Source organism: Cajanus cajan, chromosome 9 (assembly GCF_000230855.2).
Source record: "Cajanus cajan strain Asha chromosome 9, NIPB_CcT2T_4, whole genome shotgun sequence".
NCBI lineage: Eukaryota > Viridiplantae > Streptophyta > Magnoliopsida > Fabales > Fabaceae > Cajanus > Cajanus cajan.
In genome coordinates this window covers 5,126,574-5,141,527 of record NC_138525.1, presented here as the reverse complement: position 1 = coordinate 5,141,527, position 14,954 = coordinate 5,126,574, and the positions used below count along the sequence as shown (strand labels likewise).

At 32.2% G+C, this 14,954-nt stretch overlaps 2 protein-coding genes across 3 annotated transcripts; one reads left to right on the top strand and one right to left on the bottom strand.

The window, feature by feature from the left end:
- Positions 1–482: 482 nt before the first annotated feature.
- On the top strand, positions 483–3,827 carry LOC109788320 (uncharacterized). Of its 2 annotated transcripts, XM_020347014.3 has the most exons (3): positions 629–765; positions 911–3,135; positions 3,242–3,827. In XM_020347014.3, the coding sequence occupies exons 2-3, from the start codon at positions 1,008–1,010 to the stop codon at positions 3,601–3,603; spliced, it is 2,490 nt and encodes an 829-aa protein (XP_020202603.2). In that variant the 5' UTR covers positions 629–765; positions 911–1,007; the 3' UTR covers positions 3,604–3,827. The 2 variants fall into 2 exon arrangements, with proteins under 2 accessions (XP_029125066.2, XP_020202603.2); XM_029269233.2 differs by having other exon boundaries at positions 483–3,135.
- A 4,532-nt stretch (positions 3,828–8,359) lies between these two features.
- On the bottom strand, positions 8,360–14,586 carry LOC109788326 (subtilisin-like protease Glyma18g48580). Its single transcript, XM_020347019.3, has 11 exons — positions 14,404–14,586; positions 14,128–14,237; positions 13,832–13,929; positions 13,572–13,736; positions 10,940–11,063; positions 10,324–10,858; positions 10,126–10,226; positions 9,782–10,051; positions 9,594–9,708; positions 9,249–9,462; positions 8,360–9,128 (listed from the first exon to the last, which is right to left on the bottom strand). Exons 1-11 carry the CDS (start codon positions 14,539–14,541, stop codon positions 8,590–8,592), a joined length of 2,409 nt encoding a protein of 802 aa, XP_020202608.1. The 5' UTR covers positions 14,542–14,586; the 3' UTR covers positions 8,360–8,589.
- Positions 14,587–14,954: the final 368 nt, after the last annotated feature.

Genomic DNA, 14,954 nt, shown 5'->3' with positions numbered 1-14,954 from the left:
TTAAAAAATTTAAGATTAATAACAAAAATATAATTAATGTCAATCTAACTTATAATACAAGATATTGTTTTTATTAAAATTTTAAATAGAATTTAATTATAATATACCGATTATATAAATGATTTAGATTATCATTCAATCATATATTGTTATATGCAATAAAATTATTTTTGTAATAAATATTTTAAAAATCATACATAAAATGATTTCTAATTAATTGATAGGATAAAAATTTGTTTACTCTTAGAGAATAACAATTAGGCTCTTAAAATATATAAATATATATGTTTTAACTTTTCTCGATTTCTATTTTTAAAATTTCAAAAAATTGACCTCGTCTTTTTAAAAAGTAAGTAAACATAAAATCATTGAACACAGTTTAAGTATGAGTGGTACATTTGGAAAAATATTGACCTTAAGTGCGTCTTATGGTCAATATACTTTCACATTAAACCTAAGGATTTTATTATTATTTATAGGGAGGAACGCATCCAAAATTGTACCAAAATCACCAAGTAAACATGGTGTTAACTAAGCTTTCATTGATTCTTGTAATTCTCTCTTCATTCTTAAGCCTCCATGCTGCAAACCAAAATAGGGAAGCAAGTGCTCTATTTGAGTGGAGAGTGAGCCTTGACAACCAAAGCCAAGCCTCTCTTTCTTCATGGACCACTCATGTAAGTCCTTGCAAGTCATGGAAAGGAATTGTTTGTGACAATTCCAACTCTGTCACCGATATTAATGTTACAAACTTTGGACTAAAAGGTACTCTTCACTGTCTCAACTTCTCATCTTTTCCCAAGTTGCTTAGTCTTGATATTAGTAGCAACAGTTTTAGTGGAACTATCCCTCCACAAATTGCTAACTTGTCCTCACTTTCTCGATTGGTAATGACTGATAATCATTTTAGTGGTTCAATCCCCAAGGAGATCGGAGAATTGGGCAACTTGAATCGTCTATTGCTTGATGAAAATCAACTTTCTGGTACCATTCCTCCAACAATTGAAATGTTGGCCAACCTCGTGGAAATTGATGTGGCATATAACTCTTTCTTTGGTACAATCCCTTCCATTAGAAACCTGACAAATTTAGAACACCTTGGGCTCACAAACAATAGTCTTTCTGGCCATATTCCACCTTACATAGGAGACTGCTTGGTCAATTTGACGATTTTTGAAATCGATTCTAATAAAATATCAGGAACAGTTCCTTCCAATATTGGAAACTTGACAAAGCTGAACCAAGTGATTGTGGCCGAGAACTTGATTTCTGGATCAATTCCTTCCTCTATCGGAAACTTGGTCGACCTAACGATCTTAGACCTTTCTATGAACAATTTTTCCGGAGTTGTTCCTTCCACCTTTGGAAATTTGACAAACCTTGGCAAATTTTTACTGTATAATAACAAACTTCATGGCAGATTACCACCAGCAATGAATAACATTACAAGTTTTCAGAATTTACAACTAGCTAACAATAATTTCACTGGGCCTTTGCCGCAACAAATTTGCCTTGGTGGATTACTCACCAAATTTTGTGCTGACCATAATTATTTCACGGGTCCAGTTCCTAAAAGCCTAAAAAATTGCTCCCGTCTTTACAGACTCAGACTAGATGAAAACCAATTGACCGGAAATATATCAGATGATTTTGGTGTATATCCGCAATTGGTCCATGTTTATTTGAGTAGCAATAATTTCTATGGCCACATTTCACCAAATTGGGGAAAGTGTCCCAATCTCACATACCTTATGATGTCCAACAACAATTTATCTGGTGGTATACCCCCAGAACTTGGCCATGCAACCAAGTTAGCAGAACTTGATTTGTCTTCAAATCATCTAACAGGAAAAATTCCAAAAGAACTTGGGAACTTGACCTCATTGTCTAAGCTATCAATAAGTGACAATGAACTTTATGGCAACATTCCTACACAAATAGGTGCTTTGTCCCGCCTTCAAAATTTGGAGCTTGCAGCAAATAATTTTGGTGGCCCAATTCCAAAACAGGTGGGAGAATTGCTCAATTTACTTAACTTGAACTTGAGCAAGAATAATTTCACAGAAATAATTCCTTCGTTTATCCAATTGCCATCTCTTGAAGTTCTTGATCTTAGTTGGAATTTGTTAAATGGAGAAATACCAGTAGCACTTGCAAGTATGGAAAGATTGGAAACACTAAACCTCTCCCACAACAATCTCTCTGGAGCCATTCCATCCAGTTTTAAGGATATGGCTAGCTTGACAAATGTTAACATATCCAACAACCAATTAGAGGGTTCAATTCCTAACAATCCAGCTTTTCTTAAGGCTCCCTTTGATGCTTTGAAAAATAATAAAGGCTTGTGTGGAAATGCCTCCGGTTTGCTGCCTTGCCCAAAGTTAAGCCCTCGTGGAAAAACAAAAATAAAAGTCACCATGTTGACTTTAGTCTTTACTTTGGGTGCTCTATTTATAGTAGTGTTTGTGGTTGGAGTTTTGTCATGTATTTGCTATCGGAGAAGAACAACTGCCAAAAAGGAGGAGGCTAAAGAAGAAAAAGTGGAGGATCATTTTGCCATATGGAGTTATGATGGAAAATTAGTGTATGAAAATATCATTGAAGCCACAAACGGATTTGATGACAAATATCTCATTGGAGAAGGAGGGTCTGCATCTGTTTATAAGGCAAAATTACCCACAGGACAAACTGTTGCGGTGAAAAAGCTTCATGAGGTACCCAACGAGGAAAGAGTCGATTTAAAAGCTTTTACAACTGAGGTTAAAGCCTTGGCAGAAATCAAGCATCGTAACATTGTGAAGTCACTTGGATATTGTTTACATCCACGTTTCACCTTTTTGGTTTACGAGTTCCTAGAGGGGGGTAGTGTGGATAAAGTACTAAACAATGATACACGTGCAACAATGTTTGATTGGGACAGGAGGGTGAAGGTTGTTAAAGGTGTGGCAAATGCTTTGTATCATATGCATCATGGTTGCTTTCCTCCTATTGTTCATCGTGACATATCAAGCAAGAATATACTTATAGATTTGGATTATGAAGCCCACATCTCTGACTTCGAAACAGCTAAAATTCTAAATCCTGATTCACACAATTTAACCGCATTTGCTGGAACCTATGGGTATTCTGCACCAGGTTAGACCCTTTTTGATCTTAAGAAATTAATCATAAACTTGTTTCAGTAATAAGCTCTTGTACTTAATGTTGTATAATGTGACTTTCATATTGTGATCTATTACAGAGCTTGCTTATACTATGGAAGTGAATGAGAAATGTGATGTGTTTAGCTTTGGAGTGCTTTGTTTGGAAATAATCATGGGAAAGCATCCAGGAGATCTCATTTCTTCATTATTTTCATCCTCTGGAACATTACCGGTGTCTAATTTGCTGTTAAAGGATGTGTTGGACCAGCGACTTCCTCAGCCAATGAAGCCAATTGTTGAGGAGGTGATCGTCATTGCAAAAATAACATTTGCTTGCTTAAGTGAAAGTCCTCGTTTTCGTCCAAGCATGGAACAAGTGCATAACGCTTTTGTGATGCCACAATTATCTTCAGTGGATCCACTCCCCATGATCACACTCGGTCAACTTGTAAATAATTAAATCTTGTTTTCTGGTGTGTTGTAAGTTTTTTTTTTCTTTCTTTTTTTCTTTTGGTGCGTGGTGTTAGCTTTTTTTTTTTTTTTTTTTTGCGTGTTTTGCATGTTTTTTCTATTTTGTAAGACCTGGAAAATATTGGAAAGTTTTCTGACATGTTTTTCCAAGATTGAGAGACCTTATCTATTAGGTCAATCAAATAAATAAAGTGTGACTTTAAAGGGGTTTAATGCTTTTAGTTTTTATAACAGAGAATACTTTATATATATATATATATATAGGCAAAGCTCATATTTTTTTTTTAGATCTAGTTGCGATTGAAGGTCCATTTATAAATGTTGAAATCCTAAATCTTTAATTCTAAACTTTGTTCACATTACTTTGTATTTCATTAGTAGTTTAAATATTATGTAATATTTATACATATATAATTTTATACATTTTTTTTTCAAGATTCTTTAGCATTCTTTATTTATTATCCAAATAATATATATATATATATATATATATATATATATATATATATATATATATATATATATATGTGTGTGTGGATGTCTCTCACTTTTTTTTCTTCTTCTTATTTTAGGTTCTCATAGAACAAAAAATAAATGCAAAGGGTTAAAACTGGTATAAATCAATTTTGTATAATATAAGAGCGGTGTGAATCCACACATACATATATTATAACCTGAAATAGGTAGATTTGAATTACAACGTATTCACAAAATTCATTCTCATGGGCACCGATCCAGCATTTATTATTTGTCTCTTTAGAAATGTTAAAAACATTTAGTATATAAATGTTTAAACTTTAGATGGACCAAATAATGTAAAACTTCTTTTGAAATAAACTTGGTTATATTAACATGGCCCATAAATAAAATCAATAGTAATAATATGCATACTGCATACGCTCACGCAAATGAACTTCAAGTCAAATGACTAAGTATGTTGATGGACTGGCTTGTATGCTCCCCAACCAAGGATTTAAACTGTGGTCATGCTCAAGATTATAATTTCATTGCAATATTTTATTGTGGAAATTTTTTAGGTAAATGTAACTCGTGGATGCCATGATTATGTCACAGCCAAAATTGTTATAGTATATCATTTCTTAAATTTTAACCTTGGCTGCAACGAGAAGCTCGTTTTCAAGAAAGTGACACTAATAACATTCCGATATGTTTAATATCTGTCTGTTTAAGCATTCTTAGCCAAATTCTAAAATGTGAAAGCTGTAGTAACAAATAGAATACTCTGACAAGAAATTCTTAGGAAAAGTACTAATGATTGTGATGAGTTATTTTGTATTTATATTTTATAAAAAAATATTTTTATTAAATGAACATTATCTATAGAGAAAAATGAGAGAAATTGTGATAAAAAAAAAATCAAATTTTAATATTATCCTACTTTAAAAATAAGGAAATAGATCTTAAAATAATTAAAATAAATTAAAATTAAATATTCAAAATATAAAGAAAATATTTCTATCAAAAATAATTTATCCTATTAATAATATTTAAGCATATTCTCATCGGATGTAAGAAGGTGAGGCATGAATATTGAAGTCAACACTCCACGATTAGTAGGCTTATATTTCAGATGCTTAACAGACTCGTGTGATGTTTGGCCTTTCCACCTAGGCTAATGGCTGGAAAACATATATGTAAACATGACTCGTAACCCGACATGATTTATTGATGCCTTTAGCTAGAATTGGAAGATATGGTCAAGGGATGATATCAGTGACATGTTTCACTAAAGTGGCGGACCCATGTAAAAACTTTGATCCCGAGTTTGCTTTCAATTTTTTTTAGTGATTTTTGCTTTCAATTCATTCGTTAATGTAAAAAGACTTTTTTTATCGAGGAAGTCTTTGATCCCGACGTGTAAAGTGTTTAAATAGATAATATTGATGTAACCTTCACTTTCACTCTTTATTTTATCACTTTAAATTTTTATTCACTTTATAAACGATAAATAAAAAATAATAATAAAAAAGGAATACACAAGGGAATGGAATTCCCACGATGATGTTCTTTTTTCTCCAGAGGTGACCCGTCCTAACACGAATTTTTTACTAAAATATTATTTTTTTTAAAAAAAATTTACTCAAAAAATATCTGTTCCAATTTATTTACATAACTAGCAGTTTTTACTGTTCACGCTCAGAATTCATAAAACTAGATTCAGAACAGATCGTTCTGTTATCAGAACGGGCCGTTTCAGATGATAAAAATAACACATGATGAATGGATCCGAGCCGTTCTGAATTTGAAACGGGCCGTTCTGATCATTTCTGATCTCTATAAATAGCAAACTCAGCCATTGTTTTTAAGTTCGATTTTCACTTATCAAATACCTCAACTATGAACATCATGTACCCCCATTATTTGTTTTTCAATTGTTGAATAGCACCAATATGATAGAGTGAAATTGCAATTTCGTCTCTTCCAGGATGTCTCTTCTCCACCCAATAATTTGGATAACTTGCACAAATATTGACATGAGGGGAAGACAAGATGAAAATTGGGTTACAAGACATGCTCAATGGATCGACATATGGAACAATAGACGTGAGCACACATTGATGGATCATCCAATGCAAGACCCATTATTTCACACACGAGAATACATGAAATGGTACATGGTCAATTCCATCTATTTCCTATTTGTGTCACGACTACTACAAGATCCAATGACCCATCAACAAAGAATGACTTCCATAATATTTGAAACTGATGCAACTTCCATGCAATCGTATGAAGAGACTCATCAGCATGTATTAAATCCTCCACACAACATGACCCCATAAGAAACATAATTGGCAGAAGGCATTCGTTTGTAACTACTTCCACGGCGTAATTCAAGCCGTAACAGACGTCGCCCTCGTTGTGGAACTGGACACCATTATATATGGAGATTAAAAAACTTATATAATTTACTTTATCTTAATGTTATCATTTTTTACTTTTAATGCACTATGTATCTTTAGCAATGTAATATGAATTTTAATGTTATGCATTTTTACTTTTAATGCACAAGGTCTCATTATTATCATCTCGTGTTTTCAAGTTTAAGACACTATAGCTTCATACTTCAAAGGTGTCTCCTTTAAATTTAGCTTTAAACTTAGCATTGCAGCAAATTCAATCTACCCTTTCAACACAAACACAACGTAGTCTCAGAGACTAATATCAAGTAATTAAATTTATTGAATATTAACATTATAAATATAACTAAATAAATTTATTAAAACTCATTACAACAATAAAAATCAATGGTGGCGGGAACTAAATCCATGACCAATATTTGGACATGTTTTCCTAGTATGACCAGGGGTGTGACAATAGGAACCAAAAAACAATGTCTGAGTTTTGGTATTTGATAAATGAAAATCGAACCAAAAAATAATGTCTGAGTTTGCTATTTATAGACATTAGAAGTGGCCAGAACGACCCGTTCCAGATTCAGAATGGCCCGTTCTGGTTCCATTGGTCATGTGTTAATTTTAAATATGGAATGGCCCGTTCTTAACGAGAATGACCCGTTCTAATCCATTCGTTATGTATTATTTTTATCATTTAGAACGACCCGTTTTAAATCTAGTTTTATGGATTCTGAGAGTGAACAGTAAAGAATGCTAGTTGTGTAAATAAATTGGAACAAATACTTTTTGGATAATTTTTATAAAAAAAATAATATTCAACAGGTTCCCCTTTACTTTCACTCTTTTTTATCACTTTAAAAGAGAAAAATGAGACCATAAAAGATAGAAGGAATGGCCAAGTTGATGCAAGTCACATCTCACAAGATGACGTTCTTATTTCTAGCCTCGTAATATTATAAAATTATATTACCAAAAACAAATGTTACAAAAAGAAACTCGCACTAAAATAGTGTTTTAGCATAACAATGAATAAGGATGACATGCCAAAAGAAACTCTCGTACTAAAATACTGTGAGAAAATTGATTTGATAAATTATGTATCATTTTTGTTATAAGTACTTGTATGATGACGAGTGACGACCATAATTAGCTCTCTTTATTTTCATGCTCTAACATGCCTGTGTATGACTCTCATATTTTTTCTTTTTCCAAGCAATATGTTTGACAGAAATGTTAGTTTTATGAATTATCAAATAGTAAAAATTTCATCATATATATAGAAAGAATGGAGAGAGAAATTTATATTGATAAACTTAGTTAAAGAAAAACTAATTTAGAAGAATAGTTAGAATAAATTTGAATAAAAATGAGTTACTAATTGCTTTATTACAAATATTAAGTACATGGTCTATAAATCAACACTACCATTCATATTTTATATAAAAGATTTTAGATATATTTATTTTAGAGTTTTCTACCTATATTTAATTGTTATATAATTCTAGAATTTGTATTATCTAGTAATTACTAGCATATACCTATTTATTTATTTTTTATAATAATTTAAGTTTGTATCACATTTTAATAATAATTAATGTTTGATCACCTGAACCCTATGCTTTTTGTGTTTGTATTTTATTGATCTTAGAATATGCATAAAAGGATATCACGCTGGGTTTTTCAAAAGTTTTTTTTTTTTACTCTTTTGCAAATACGTACTGGGAAATAACTGTGCGAGAAAGGTTGCAAAGATTACATAAAAGCTGGTTTGGTTGGCGACCGGAATTCAGTTGCATAGATGTTAATTTAAAGAAAGTAAATTGAAGAAGAATGCATAACATGAGATAAGGAAAAATGATATATAGGTTAGAGGCTAAAATTATTTAATATTATTTAGAGATGGGTCTCAACCATTTATGGGACTTTGAAAGATACAGGTTCCATACATACATGATGACGATCGAGTGTGGTTATTAGAAACATAGCTCCAATACCATATTTGAATACAACAGGAGCAGAAAACACGCTTATATTACAGCCTAAAATAGCAAACTCAAACACACTCAAATGACAATGCCCGAGAGTAATTTCTAAGGTTACAGCACCACGATTGGGCTGGTTACTCTGTGATTGCCATCTGTCCAAGACAAATTCCCAAATAAAGGAAACTCGTGACGGGGCACACCAATTGGCTGCAGAATAACCTGAAACTTCTTCTTTTCTCCGGTTTTCTTAAAAGTCAACGAACTTGGTTGAACAATAACCTTAATCCCCTTGGGCCCGTGAACCTTCACAACATATGTGCTTGGAGGCCCAACGTTTGTAACTGTACGAGTAACATTCACAGACTTTGACCCAGGATGATGCACCGAAATTGAAGGATAGTTGAAATCTTCAATTCTATAATGCTTTGGACAAGTGTAAGAGAATTTCAAACTTCCAAACAACTTGAGTAAAGCTTGGTTGTAACCAGAAGCACATAAGAAGTTCAAGTAATCGGTTGTGCTTAAATTATAAACGAGTCCAGGGTGAATAATATGGTTAGGCTGAACGTGTCCAGCGCCGTATTCGAATGGAGTTGCCACCTCATCAAATGCGTCCTTAATTGGTTGATTCGTGTTATCTAGTGTTGTAGCTGGAATAATAAATTAAGAGCATCTATAGTTGTTAATAAGCCACCAAACCAATGCATCATTTCAATGTGTCATGACTCATGATATACAGCAGATGCATGCATAACAGTATATGTAGGTACCTGTAGTCATAATAGCAGATCTGATAGCAGCTGGACTCCAATTAGGATGATAAGCTTTGAGAAGACCCGCAATGCCAGCGACATGAGGGCAAGACATAGAAGTTCCCTGTCGCACATTGAAAAGAACCCGACGTTGATCCGATGCAAGGTTAGACGGACCCGCGGCTTGCGTAAAAGCAGCAATTATGTTCACACCAGGAGCAGTTACGTCTGGCTGAAAATATTAACATGAGAATGAAAAATTATATCTGGTGCATGCAACTTGATGTTGTTAACGTTGGTGTTAGAGTATAAACAAGGACTTTGCACAACAATCCATTAGTTTGTGTAACAAAATTAATCGACCTTTAGTATCAACGGTTGCACGACACTGGGACCCCTGGAAGAGAATCCAGCTATGATGGGAGCTGGCTTTACTCCTACATATGTTCTTGCAGCAGTAATGTAAGCTAAAAGCTCCCTGCAACAATGAATCTATTTATAAATCAAGTGTTTGAGTTGGTACAAGTATATAGGTTATGAAGAATATTTACGCGCTCTTTTTTCCTTTGATTTCAGCGAAGGGGTTGGAACCTCCTTGATCTTCACGCTCCGTTCCACTGATACTTGCAGCAGGTAAAATATGAGGCTCGGCGAGAAGTGTATTTCCACTTTGCTTATCATTTTTCACAAAAACAGCCACTGCGCCCGCTAGGGCACCCACTTGTCCCTCACTAACTGATTGTATTTTATCCCTTCGGAGGCACACTAGTATCCTTCCCCTTACTTTGCTCGGATCAAGTGTTCCCGCTTTGCAAACAAGACTGCATGCATGCACCAACGCACATATAAATATATAGTTATTGGGAAATAAAACTAAAAAATTGCGCTTACGTACGCGTCATTAATGGACACATTAGGAAGTTTAGCGTCGACTGAATCAATCATGGGATAGAACTTTCGCGAAGATGATGGTAGGCCTCGATTAAGACTGGCACCCTGATTAATGACGTACGCACGATCCAATCCAATTAAGATGATGGACATAAGTGTATAATATAATAATATGGATATATATGATGTTGTGATATGATACCTTAATGTATTGTCCGTTGCCAAGAGAAATGTTGCTGAGAAAATCCCTGTCCATTGTGCTAGCTGCCACGGTGAAGGACCAGGGTGCGACATTGGTGACAGTTTTAGGTGCTGGGCCGTTATTCCCAGCAGAGGAAACAACGAGAATGTTTTTGGCAACTGCATGGAATGAGCCAATGGAAATGGCATCAGTTAAGAGAGCTTCAGCATAGGGAGTGGACCAACCCACAGAAGCAGAGATGATATCAACGCCATCATGTATGGCGTAATCAAATGCTGCTAATAAGTCAGCCTCTTGGCAGCCTCCAACGTCCAATTTGTGCCAGCATGCTTTGTAGGCTACAACGCGAGCTCTCGGGGACCCTCCCTTGGCAGTGCCTTTGCCGTTGCCGAACACGTTTGCTCCAGGAGCAAAATTACCACCTGCGGTTGACAGCGTGTGGGTACCATGCCCTACCAAGTCACGTGCGTTTCGCTCAACCTTCTCCACTTCCGCCTCGTAGCTTTTGCTAAACGTTCTTGCTCCTATCAGCTTTCTGGGTATTTTTTTAACCCACAAATCAATCCCCTCTCCTTGAGCAAGTTAGAAATGGGTTGAGATAAGTTACCAAAGTTACCTGTTACAGAAATATTTGTTTGTGCCATTGAAACCGTCGATCTCACAGACACCTTTCCCGCGCCACTTTGCAGGGATCGGCCCATATCCTTTGCCGCTGAAACTCGGGTGCTCGGGCCATACGCCTGTTCAAGAACCAACTAGTTTAATGATTGGAGTGCAAAATACAGAATGTATATTCAGTTTAAAGCAAGTTTGGATTCATCACATCAATCACTCTCCATTGATTACTTTTGTTGGATATGGAGTGACACGTTTTTTATTTCACTCCAAACACATTTTAATAATTTTAAGTTATTTTAAGTTAATTTGAATTAATTTTTTGATACATGAGTTTAATTTAGTAGCTTCTACCTCAATTTTTAAAAGCATTTTTAGAAGAAGAAATATGAATAAAACTTCTTAAAAGCTAAAATATGTTTATGGAATTTTATTTTTTTTGGTTCGTCCCAAGATTTAACGCGGCTGCATACACAAGCAGGATTCGAACTCCTGACCTTGCTTAAGCGTGGATCAACCCCTACCGCTGAACCACACGCTTGGGGTTTATGTTTATGGAATTTGTAGAAGTTATTCCATATTAGTTTCATAAAAAAAATATGTTTTTTAACTTCTTTTTCATTAGTGGTTATGCTCTTTGACTAATATATGCATTTATTTATTTTTATAAATATTAATAAATTTGAAGTTATTACAATAATTTTGTAAATATAAATGTTTTAGTACAATATTTTTTAATATTAATAAAAATGATATTTTTTACTGTTATTTTTTTCTATCATAATTAACAAACAAATGATTTAAGTAATTAACTTATTATTTTTTCTCGTCAATATTCACCCAAGTGCTTCAAATTATTTTGTAAAAATTAAAATAATTTTAAAAAAACACAATAAGATTTTATTTATTAGAAGATTTTGTGAATTTTTTATTCAATTTACTTCTCAAGTGTAAAAAATATCAATTTATCATGGCTCATAATATATATAAAAAAATATCCTTATTAAATCGAAACATTTCGTATATATATATATATATATATATATATATATATATATATATATATATTAAGAATTTCAGGAAGATATATATTAAAATGAAAAAAATAAACATGTTAAAAATTAATCAATTGTAAATCAATTGTTCACGTGTTTTTTATTTTTAAAAAGTTCCAAAACCCTTTAAATATATAGGGGTATGGTAGAATTTCTCTAATAAATTTATTTTTAATCTTTATAATCATAAAAATATTTATAAGAAATTAAAAGCAATAGAGAAAACTATTTTTAAGATTTTTATAATTACTAGTGTAAAAGTGGTACCATGTGTCTTTCTATATTTTTAAAACATACAAAGTTAGAAGTTGTTATAATTTTTAAGAGTAAAATAGTCTAATAATTGTATATACAAAAACATGAAATGGTCTTTTTTTAATCTATCAAAATTATAATAATGACATCAAATTTTAAATTTAAAATCTGATACATTTTACTTTAACTTTTACTATTAGGCTGATTCCAATGATTCACATGAAATCATTTTTATACATAGATATAGATAAAGATTAAAAATAATTTTATATATAATTATAAGAAATAAATACGTGTATTTATAGGAATATAGGAGATATAATCGCTTTTTGGTCTCTATTTTTTAATGTACTATTATACTTTCAGATATTAAAAAATAAATTTTCTTTAAATAATTAAACAAAAATTTCTAATATTTTATTAGTGAATAACTATTAGAGGCATCTATCCCTCTAGTATATATAAGGAGGATTATAATAATATCGGTGTAATTTTTATCAAGTATTACACTGCTCGATAACTTTATATTAGATGTGAATTTTGTAAATCTAATTGTTAGATTAAAAATTATTTACTCTTAAATCATATATACAAAATTTTATATTAATCCAAGATGATTTGATACTTCATTCTTATAAAATAAAATTAATGTAATATATACATCTTAAAATATACTAAAATATAAATACATTGACTATACTTTCAAGTTGTTGTTTAATTTTAACAAAATTTAATATAAACATATAAAGTAATATGAATTTTTAATATAACGGTTAGATTTACAAAATTCACATTTAATATAAAGTTATTAAGCGATGTAATACTTTGTAAAAGTTATACTTATATTATTATAAATCCAATATATATATATATATATATATATATATATATAAGTCAAAAGTATACCCACTAGTCAAAAAGATGTGAAAGTGCCAGCAAATAAGAGACAAAATGATGCAGCTGAAACATATATAAACTGAAAAAAGACGTTCATATTTTTTTATGTTGAAGAAAAATAATAATATTATATTTTTAATATATTTCTTAAATTTACAATTTGCTGATCAATTATTAAATTACGTAGGATGTATTTCATTTAACAAATTTCGCTTATAATTTTAAATATTTTATTTAAAAAGTATATATATTCTCTCAATAGGAAGTCATGATAGACTAGTCTTGGGAAAAGAAGTAAAGTACTACAATAATTCAGCAAGGACAATCCCTCTATTTGCACCCGTGTCGTATTGGTTAGCAATCAAACTTCAATTATATATTTAGAGCTAAAAAACTTGATAAATTATAACTAAGCATAAAGAATACCTGTGTCGATATTAGCGATGATTACATTTTCTCCAAATCTTGCTTTCCTCCAAGTGGAGTTTGCAGGAATTCTTCCATTTTTTTCCAGTCCAAGAAAATCCCATGACCTCGTAGTGAACAATTTGTGCTCTTTGCTCAAGAAAACAGAAACTACATTTGGGTTTTCTGTAACAATACAAACATGATATTATCAACTTGTATAACAATACAAACATGCCATGGCCATGGCAATTAATAAATAAATAATAATGTTTGCTCACTTGCAATCTCCGATGCTTCTTCCTCTTCAAGTAGGGCCGCAAAGCCATTGATGTGTTTATTGTACGAGTACATAATTGCTTCCTTGGCCTTCTCATGACTGTTGAACAAACTTTAATTAATTAGTAACACGTCTCTAGCGAGTGATGGGTTTGTTTTGTATATGTTTCTATAGTGATATATTTTTTGAAGAAGAGCATGATATATTGTATTCATCCTCTTGTTTAATAATGTTGAACTTTGTTTATATCCAAACATGGAAAATATTTGAACACAATTAATTTCATAGTTGCTTTACCTTTCTAAGACAGAAGCCAGTAAATCATAATGTGAGTTTGTGGCTGTTTCAAGATCAGTAGGCGAAGGATCAGGACCGTGGGAATGTGCTCCCATGTACACAACGTAGGTCTGGAAACAGAGAATCCAAAGCAAGCAATTCGTGAAATGTGTTATCATACATCAACAAAATATAAATTAATTTGGAAATTCTCAAAGTTGGAACTTGAAGAGATGGTGACAAAACCGTAATTGAAGAACTAAAATTCTAAAATAAATGCAAAGATTAATTACTTGCCTTTCTAAGAGCATTGGTAGGTTCCTGAAAGAAAATGCAGAGAAGGAATGACGAGAGAACAAGTTTGAAGACAGAGAATGCCATCTGCGTGGCTATACTCCAGCCAGCGCCTCTGCTTATATAACTCAATTTTACCATTTTCTAGAACCAAACACCATTTTTGTATGAGAAAATCATTGTTAGTGGATGTCAATGGTGACCAATCTAAGAACTTTAGATAATGCAAATAATATTTATTTATATATTTGTAATATTAAAAATTTTACATATATATTTTAAAAGTATAAATATATATATATAGGTTAAAATTCTTATTTGGTCCCTTATAATATTTTTTTGTTTCAATTTAGTCCTATTTTAATTTTTGGTTTCAATTTGGTCCTCAATAATTTAAATTATTGTAATTTGGAACTTCTATCCAAATGATTTAAATGGAGTTAACTATTGGCCACGTAGATTCCAGGTGGATGTCACGTAGATGCGTAGGTGGATGTCAAATTTCTTGAATATACCTGGAACCAGAATGACCCGTTCTGGTTTCAGAACGGTCC

Coding starts and splice junctions, on each gene's coding strand:
- LOC109788320 (XM_029269233.2), top strand. CDS start 522: ATGGTGTTAACTAAGCTTTCATTGATTCTTGTAATTCTCTCTTCATTC. Junction 3,136..3,241: donor CTATGGGTATTCTGCACCAG/GTTAGACCCTTT, acceptor GATCTATTACAG/AGCTTGCTTATACTATGGAA.
- LOC109788326 (XM_020347019.3), bottom strand. CDS start 14,541: ATGGTAAAATTGAGTTATATAAGCAGAGGCGCTGGCTGGAGTATAGCC. Junction 14,238..14,403: donor CTACCAATGCTCTTAGAAAG/GCAAGTAATTAA, acceptor CTCTGTTTCCAG/ACCTACGTTGTGTACATGGG. Junction 9,709..9,781: donor ATCAAAGGAAAAAAGAGCGC/GTAAATATTCTT, acceptor TCATTGTTGCAG/GGAGCTTTTAGCTTACATTA.